We start from the raw sequence: 9,886 nt of genomic DNA on the forward strand, positions 1-9,886 counted from the left end.
TGGGTTTTGAAGGGGCTCCATGGGCCGGAGGGAAGTGCTTGGTGGGCTGGATCCAGCCCGTGGGCCATATTTTGCCCACCCCTGGTGTATGAGGAAAGCAAACTCTGGTCCTGTAACAACAGAGTCTGATTCCAGGAAAGTTGCTAGGACCAGAATTTGGCCTACTTTACTTTGCTTATTTGCAGCGGCCATGGCTATTAAGAAACTCAAATGTCAGTTAAAGCAGCATAGTTCCATTCTAGTTGTTCAGCAGCCTTATGCAGCCCTATGAGAACAAAGTGAGTATGTCCATATAAAGAACATCTTGGGCTTCTTTACATGTGCTCTAGGGGGGAGGGGAGGGCGCTTCAATTAAAGTGGTTCTCAGGAACCACTCTAATTAAAGTGCACACAGCATCTTGTGTATTCGGTGTCCTGCACTTCAAAATGGCAGCAGGAGCACTTTAGCTAAAGCTCATTCAACAAGCTTTAATTAAAGTGACCCTGCTGCGTGGGGACACTGAATATACATGACATCAATGCTGCTGGAGTATGCTAATTAGCATGTGTCAGAGCCGGTGTGGGCACTGTTTAGGTGCTTCTTGTATCGTTCTTGAAGTAAGGCCAGACACACTGACTGGGTTAATTGTTTTACAGGCTAAACTGAGCTATAGTTACACATTAAGGGATATACTGATAAAGATTTAAGTAGTAACCATTCAAACTAACTTATGACTTGATGGCATTCAGTTCAGCAAAGTACTTGTGAGCAGGGGTATAACAGGGCAGTTGGGTACACAGGGAGTAGCTTACACACAGGAGCAGTGGCAACTTCCAGCTGCCAGTGCTGCTGGCATAGTGGTACAGCTACAGCAGCAACTATTATCTTTCAACTCTTCCCACCCCAAAAAGTTGGTGCCTGGGGCTGCTGCCCAGATTGCCCCACCTTAGCTACACAACTGCATATGAGCATTGCCATTGATGTCCCTGGGGCTGCTGCCATGTTTAAAATTATGTACGTGATCAATTACCTCGCTGAATCAGAGCCTGTGCCAAAAATTATGCAAAAACATTATTGTATGCCTGTAGCTTGATCAAGTAAGAATCACTGCCATCACATTTCCTAATCTTTCAAATGCTTTTTATAATCAGGAACTATGATCAAAATAAGGGCATTGACTATTTAAGGTACCCTATCTGCCCCTGTTACCATAGTATCTGAATGCCTCAAAAATTATATAGTTCCTTCATCCTCACAGTTCCCCTTCTAGATTGGGAAATGCCATTATCTGTTTTTTCAATGGGACCTGAGTTACACAGTGGCTGTGGCTCCATGAATTATCCATGGTATGTAAGCATATAATTTTCATGGAATTCAGTTTCATTGAAATCAAAGGGAACCTAAATGTCTTTCACTTGCACATGGGAAGCCTGGGAGATCCAAGGAATTGACCCATGGCTCCATGGGCAGATCTAGGATTTTAAAAAGTGGGGTGCAGATGGTGTGGTGCATCATCACATACAAAACAAAACACATTTTTCTCCAGTTAAAAAGAAACTAGAAGCTTTATTAATAAGTAGGGGCCTAGAGCTATACTATTCAACTTAAGATTGAAGCAAAAATTTTTTTTATTTGAATGTGCATTGATTTGCTGTATCATATATATAAAACACAGCAAACTAGGGAAAAAATAACCCAAAGATGGTGTTTCATTAGTCCTAGAGTCCTTAAAGTTAAATGTACATCTCTTTTTTCAGATTCATAAAATAAAATCAAGCCTTTTTGAGCAATTGGCCAGTGCCTCCAATTCTTTACTGAAAGTGATTTCCATACCTGGGGTAATGTTTGCCTGAGTTAATATTTCCACACCTGAGTTAATGTTTTTGGCTAGAGATAAAAAGGTCTGCAGGGCTATGAAATGGGAGCTACCTTTCTAGGAGCAGCTAACAGACAGCAGCATTGCAGAAGTAAGGATAGCTGGAATAGTAGAGCCAATAAAAACCATTTACAAGGAAAGAGGGTTATTAACACCTGTGAATAAAGAGTTTAGAAGGAATCAAGCAAATTCTAATATTAAGTCAATTGATTTCCTCATTGCTGCCTGAATAGAAGTGCAGCTGCTACCACTAGGCAGTTGGTTTTAAACTTCGGATGGACCGGGAGTGAAAACAGGGTGCAAGTGCACCATTGCACCCCTACTGGATCCACCCCTGCATGGCTCCTATGTCTTGGGCTGGTGCTCTAACTACTTCCTTTCTACTTTAATTTCCAGCCATGGAATGTCTTACCCTATTTCTGGCTTGGTGAAGAATTACAAAGCAAAGGATTATAACGTGGATCATTCTCTAGTGGTAAAATCAGGTTATTTTCCTATTGCTACAGTTACATGACTCTTATGTTAACAAGCCTGAAAACCTGTCAGCCTCTCCAGCTGATTGCAGCAGTGTTAAGACACCCAGTTAATACCATGCACTATGTTTTGGTTTTTCTCCAGCCGCATGGACTTTCGGTGGTGCTCACATCCCCAGCAGTGTTTGCTTTCACGGCGCAAATGCACCCTGAGCGGCACTTGGAGGCTGCAGAGATACTAGGTATGAATCTCTTTTCAGAGAACTTAGCAATACAAATAAAAATGTCTTCCTATGTAAACAATAAGCAGGTTTGCAGGGGACACAGGTGCAGCAGGGGCATACCGAGGTGTATGGTGCAGTGGGGGAGGGAGGGGGCATGTGGGCCCCAGGGCTTTTGACCTTTGGTTGTAGGGGCTGTTGGAGCAGTCCCTACTAGTGTAGCCTGAGGAGTGTGCAGCCCCTGGCTACTTAGAAGCTGGACACCTCCATCTCAGAGCATTGCGGGCCAACCTCCTTGGCTGGTGTGGCACAAAATAAGTCTTGCTCCTTCTCTGAGTGATGCTCTGATTCCTTTCCCCTGCCTGCTCCCTTGCTCTGCCTTCTCCTTCCTGCCTTATTTGTGCTGTTCTCCCTGCTCCCTGTGGGATCTGCCATATGCCAAACAACATGTTGCATGTACCACTTGTGGCACGTATGCCTTGAGTTGGTCACCCCTATCCTAGAGACTAAGTGAGCATGTACCTAGCAGTCAACAGTGGCAGTAGTGTACAGTAGACATATCTGAGCTAGCTCAGTGCTTCTGTGGGACACTGATACTGGTTTAGAGCTCAGTGTGGATTAATTTGCCTTGCCTTTCAGACAGGTTTTGCAGCCTATGATGAGCTCCACACTGCTGCAGCTAGGCAGCTACGAGTTCCACTGATAGCTAGTTGATCATGTGTGTGCTACTTCGCAGTCATTGCAGTGGAGACAGTATGAAAAGCTTAGTAGGATTCAGGAAAAGGTTACACCTTTAGATAAATGACTATGCACACCAACATTACATAAGATAGATACAATATTAGAATATCCAGCTTCAGAACATAACCCAATGGCTGACTGGGGATGAGGAAGAAACTTCCCCTATTACATATTATGACATCATTGTTGGTTATGGTGGTTGTTGTGCCTTCCTCCATCACATGTTGTATGTACTGATTGCAATTACAGACAGGATATAGAAGTACACAGGTCGTAATCCAGGAGGGCTATTTCTAGGGCCCTTCAGTAATACACAAATGCATATACGTTGACTGAAAAAATATGTCTGTTAGGGGCCAGCTCATAATACCAGGGGAATTTGAACTCTGGGGGAGGGTCTTTATTTTTTAGCTAAGTAGGCTAGGAATTCCTGAGTTATTGCCAGAAATATTTGAAAGCCCCATTCTCTTTGGGTTATTGTTTGCTTTGCTATTATAAACAGATAATAAAGTAATTTACTGATTCCTAGCTTGGGTTTACATTTTGATCCTAGTCCAGAATCCAATCAATTGCAGAAGGTGATTCAAGTGACTAAGAAACTTTGTAATGATGTAGATGTAGAGTAATAAGCAGTTATTGTATGTAGGTATGCATGTGTGTGTAGCTGCAGATTCGTGTGCAGCCAAAAATAAAAAAAAACTCTTAATGCCTCCCTTAGTGGATTTTTAAATGATAGTAACAGTTGTGTGTGACCACTGGTGTGGAAGCAGTATAGATACAAGCAAAGTGATGTATTCTACTGGTCGATACCACTATGACAGTATTTAAGGGTGTTTTTCATAATCTTTCTCATGCCTAATTTTAGAGATGTTCCCTCCTTCTCTTCATTCTTTTTTCCCTTCCTTTTTTGTTACATACTGTTTGAACCTTCTATTCCCATAGAGCAGGAGTGTCAGACCTATGGCCCATGGGCTGAATCCAGACTGCAGAGCCCCATAATCCAGTCCCTGGTGCTGCCTCATTGACTCTCACACTGCACCATCTAGCCTTGCACCACATTCACTGGGGCTGGTCCCTGGCTGCATCACACATGCTGCTCTCTTAGGCCAGCATCCTGGACTGGCTTGGGCAGGTGCTGCATGCGCTGGATCAGGCACATGGGCAGGGGTCTGTGGGCCTAATCCAGCCTGTGGACCAGCTGCACACCAGCCCATGAAGCCAAATGAGTTTGACACCCCTGACATAGAGTGAGACACAGAATGACCACCAAATGCATGGCCATAAAACCAGTAACATGAAATTTCATGTAAGACTCCTGTCGTGTTTCATCTTCCATCTGATCCCTTAGAGCGATTGCCACTATATTGTTATTTTTACTATCCAAACATCTAAGTCTCCTAGAACGTGTGTGTGTATTCACTGGGCTGTTTATACTGAAGTTTTGAGTACCAGTATTTCTGTAGTTGGGACTTTAATCATTTTCCAGTAAACAGCCTAGGCCAAATGCATTTCTGATATAACTCCACTAAATTTGTTCTGTTTACATTAAGAATCTTGAAGAATTTAAGTTTAAGAATGAATTTGTCATTAACCAAAACCATACTGTCTCACTTAGAGTTAGTGGACTTTTAAAAAAATTGAGTGAGTGGTATTTTTCTCCATGCACATACCTCTTTTCTTTGTTGATGGAACTATATATACACATGGAAGAAACAGCCTTAAGAATCATCTGCAGCTTTTCTATAAATGCTGATATTTTCACCTCCTTTTCAAAGTTGTTTCCAGGACCTTAGTTCCCTCTCTTCTGTCAAACATACCTATCTTCTGTAATGTAAGCTATAGTATCTAAACACCATATATGGCTCTGGCCAGAGCACCTACCTTTGTCTTCTCTGTCCCCTAAGCCATACCCACGCTTGCTATATATTTAGAGGACAGCAAAACTTTGAAAGCAGGAAGGAAATCCTTAGTCACTGATTTTCATGTGCTCTAGATGTCAGCAAACCCCAGGCACTGAAGAAATTAGCATATGGCACATTGTCCATAAAAATAAATAGTATGGTCATCCGCTGACACCAGTCTGCTCTACTACTTTTCTGCCACTGCTCCCAGCAGTTAGTCCGACTGAAAAGTGCTTCTCCATGCAAGCACACGGGGAAAGGAAGTTAGCTGCTGCCAGAAAAGCTAACTGCCACATGAAACTCTCTTGCTTCTCCTGTCTCCTGACCTGGTTTATCCCATTTATACAAACTATTATAACTGCAAACTGAAGCCAGTGATGTCTCTTTTTTCCTTGGTGTTTCTTTCAGAGAGATGGCTGTTATGTATGGATATGTATTCAGCTTATATTATGATTAAATTAAATCCAGAACAGTTTCCCCCATTCTCTGCATCCTACAGTCAAGGCTTTATGTCTTATTTTAGGAGCTGACATCCGTACTGCCAGAATCAAAGATGCAGGGCTTGTTTTGGCAGGCACACTCCGGAAATTCTTGTTTGATCTGAATGTTGATGATGGCTTAACTGCACTTGGTTACTCTAAAGCTGATATTCCTGCACTAGTCAAAGGCACTCTGCCTCAGGTAAGCCAGAAAGCAAAGGCAATTTTCCCTTAAAAAGCAAACTTTTAAAATTAAGATATTTTTATTTTAAAATAAATGTTTGCATCCAGAATTCCAGTGTGACCATTAACAATGGAGCAATTAATGATTGAAGTCAGTTATTGCTTTCTCCTAGCACAGGGTTTTCTTTGCAGTAATATGAAGTGCATATTGCCATCTGTTAGTCACTTGCCTTTCAAAAGAAGATTGAATTATTAAACCAATAGAAAAACTTCATACTTACACATTTTGAAAAAAATAAGGACAGTTTCCATAGTATTTTTGTGGAAATTGTTCCCATGTTTTAGCTAGCTATACCAGCTATGCAACCAAGAAAGGTTAGAAGTGATGCTTTATCTGCTAAAAATGATCAAACTTGCTTTGCATTACACTTCTCCATACTGAGGAGTTGCAATGCTTTTTCCAGATGGCTTTCTTTTCTTATTCTGCCAACCCCCATCAGAATTTGAAAAAAGTCCTCTGGAGTGATGGAATAAACCTGTAATACTCTTTATGTTGTGACACTTACAAAAACGTTTCAGTCCACTTGATCTAGAGTAAAATTTGGTAACTCCCTAGTAAAATGACAGATTCGTTCATTTGTTGCATGTTGTTACAGCTACCTATGATTTTTATGCCCTGTGATATCAAGGAAAAATTTTGGCAGGCTGAAAAACAAGTCACTTCCTTTAACTGCACCCTGTAACTCATCTATTTCTCCTCACCCATAAATTTCAAAGCTCATTACAAATGAAGGTAAGTAGAATGATTCCCATTTTACATTTCGGGGCAAGGAGGTACAGAAATGTGAAGTGACTTTCCTGGCCATACACACCAGATCAGTGGCAGAGTCAGAGATTGAACCCAGCTTGACCTGACATCCACTCCTATGCCTTATCCACTTACATACAGGGAGACTTTTGAAAGTTTCTATTGATAAAATCTTGATCCTTTAAAATATTAACTTTTACAGATACTTGATGGAATGTGCTGCATTTACAATGAAGGTTTTTTGTGGGGAGGAGGGAGGATGGGTTGCTGCTACAGTTGTTCCCTACTGAAAAGGCTTTTTGTCCAGCTCAAGTTTACTTTTAATTCAGAAGCCTCTTTCAATTTACTGTCCTTTTATAGCAGTACTAATTGATAACTGCACAAATAATGAGGTGAACCAATCAGTTTTCAGACCCTGTCTTAGTATATAAAGTGCAGTGTAGTGTATCTACATGGTACATTACTCATAGGGGATCCCAGACAGTCCAACCTTTGATTTTTTTTTTTCTTTTCATCAAATGATCAGGTTTTTTGGACCACAACCACCATCTTTTAATCCCGGCAAAACACTTTCTTGCAGATTGATACCACAAATAAAACGGCAGAATGTATTCCCACCACAAAACACATGCACCTGGGAGACAAACCCACCAGGTTTTGGAGGTTTTGGGGGTCTTTGAGGACAAATGTTTACACTTAAAATCAAAATGGTTCATTTTTTTAAGTAAATCTGTTGAAAACAGTCTCCTTTACAGCACAGCAGGAAATCTGGAGAAGTTCAGATTCCAAGAGCCAAGCAGTAGCTGGGCCTGTGTGGGTGTTCTAATGGAAAGGAGAAGTCACAGAGAGCCCATTCTCTAGTCTCATCACTCCTCCGTGCAAATGTACAAGAAGCGGGCATAATTTGGCTGCAGCCACTGGCAGGCACAGGAGTTGTGGATGACTAGTGCTGGCACCAGAACTCACTGACTCACTGAAGAGACACTCCCTGTGTACTGGCAATATCAGCAGCTCTGTATTAAGGGAATGCAGGCTGCATCTATATATAGAAGGTAGCAAGAGCTTCTGCTTGTTAGTTTATTCAGAGTCCTTGGAAATATTACAGCTTCTCCCAGCAGCCCAGCCTGCTGCTGCACTGATTTGCAGGACTGTAATGCCCTAAATGAGCTAAAACAGACCTGACAGCTTTAACAATGTAAGGCATCTAGCATTTTTTTTGGCCATGTCTATGCTTACAAACCTTCTCCAGCATGGCTACATTGGTCAGGATAGGGGAAGAATGAGATGTGATCTGGTGAATATGTAGATGTGCCAGCAAAAAACCCTAGTTCAAATAGAAAGAGTCATGCCTGCAAAACTGCCCTTTTGCTATTATAATTTATTTCACTGGGAAGGCAGAGTAGGAGCAATCACATGGTTAGCTTGGTATAAGCTGCATCCTCACTTGCTGGTATAGTTCAACCATAGAACTAGATAGCAAAGACCTCATCCTTTACATCTGCCCTTTGCACTTGATGTAGCTGTCTTGAATTCTGTGTGATTTTGAAGTAAATATGTTAAAGCTGTTGAATTTGCGTAGCACTCACTCCCATGCTTCCAAAATTAGGGCTCTTTTAGCAAAGTAGAGTCCTTGTCCATAGCATTATTGTTCCAGGTGTGGACCACTTCCAAGTTACATCGGACCAAATAACATGTAGACTTTGTTGAACTGGGGGCTGTCTGTAGGCCCAACACATTGTCTACCTTGCAAAGTACTGAAGCACATGCTTAAGTTTTGTTTAAATCAGTGGGACTTTCACTCATGTTAAAGTGTATTGCTGGGTCAGGGTTACTCCTTCCAACCAAACAGATCTAGAACATGAATACAGCTCACCAGAGGTGAAAAAATCATTAGACATATTCACTGCTTGGTCCTACCATGTCTGTTTACTTCCAGAGATTTAAATTTAAATTTGTCTTTTGTACCTTTGATTCTGCAAATATGTTACTAAACACAACCTCTGCTTGCTTTGCTTTTGATGGGCATTTGAGTTCTCAGTACCGCAGAGACTTTGGTGCCTAAAAGCTAAAAATTGAACTCCTACATCCATATATAACAGGGGCAGGCAAAATATGGCAGTGTGTGGGTGTGTGTGTATGCAGGGTGAGAGGAACAGTGTGTGTGCGTGTGCAGGTGCAGGGTGAATCCCCACGTGCATCCCACCATACACAGGCACCCATCCCTCCCTCACACTGCCATACATGCAGACCCCCACACCAACACCCCATCACACAACCCAGCCACCATCCCCCACACACACAACCCCCCACAAACCCCATACCCACACACACCCCACATATCCACACACACACACACCCACATGCTCCCTCACCCCACATTCACCCCCACACCTATCCTCCCCCACAAAACCCCCACACCCTTCACCTCCGTATACACTACACAAACACATGTAAATCAGGACACAAATATTTTTTAAATTAAATTAATGAATGTTGTAGATGTTCGATTTTTAGAATATAATTGGTATTTTTCTGGTTCTGAGATGGCTAAACCCCTTGCTGAAAGGAGTACTTGCAGGGGCAAGAGGAGGGACTTCTGATGGCAAAGGTCAGGGATTAGGGGGCAGGACTTCCAGTCAAAAGATGGCAACCAAGGTGTGGGGCACCTGTCAAGGGGCGGGGCTACCCATGCGGCTCTTGACAGCTTGCCAAAACTTGGTAAGCAGCCTTCCATCCAAAATAATTGCCTGCCCCTGATATATAACAACCTAAGTGGCCCTATTTTTCAAAAGTACCAAACACCAGAGCAACCACAATCTTAATATTAATTTCTTAATATTAATTACTTGCACCACATACAGCACTATTAATTACTTAATACACCATCAAGTTTCTGTAAAAGTTAATATTTCTGACATTTCCTAGGTTTAGAGCAAGGCTCATTACTATTGTATTTAATCACTTAACAAAGCTTGTGTGTGTGTGTTAGTGCTTAGAAGTAATATAAATTAAAATATATTTATCAACATGAGTACTGGCAGTAGTTTCTGATGTGTTCGCCTAGTTTCTTTTATTTGCTTACAGTTTTGCAAAATTCTACAATGGGGGACAGGCTCAGTCATTACTACAGATGGATGTGATTCTACTGTTTGTTCAACTACTGGTGATTTTACCCAAAGCTTTACTCAATCCAATTTAATCCAGATTTTTCCTTCATTTTTCAG

At 41.7% G+C, this 9,886-nt stretch overlaps 1 protein-coding gene across 1 annotated transcript in view; it reads left to right on the top strand.

Moving 5' to 3' along the window:
* ADHFE1 (alcohol dehydrogenase, iron containing 1) overlaps window positions 1–9,886 on the top strand; it is a 33,456-nt gene that overhangs the window by 19,265 nt on the left and 4,305 nt on the right. The window contains exons 11-14 of the mRNA XM_014527022.2: window positions 2,253–2,331; window positions 2,475–2,571; window positions 5,716–5,873; window positions 6,511–6,648. Of these exons, the coding sequence (XP_014382508.1) occupies window positions 2,253–2,331; window positions 2,475–2,571; window positions 5,716–5,873; window positions 6,511–6,597 (421 nt within the window). The 3' untranslated portion in view covers window positions 6,598–6,648. The remainder of the gene's footprint in view (window positions 1–2,252; window positions 2,332–2,474; window positions 2,572–5,715; window positions 5,874–6,510; window positions 6,649–9,886) is intronic.

The sequence above is a fragment of the Alligator sinensis genome, unplaced genomic scaffold (genome assembly GCF_000455745.1).
Source record: "Alligator sinensis unplaced genomic scaffold, ASM45574v1 scaffold1358_2, whole genome shotgun sequence".
Lineage (NCBI taxonomy): Eukaryota > Metazoa > Chordata > Crocodylia > Alligatoridae > Alligator > Alligator sinensis.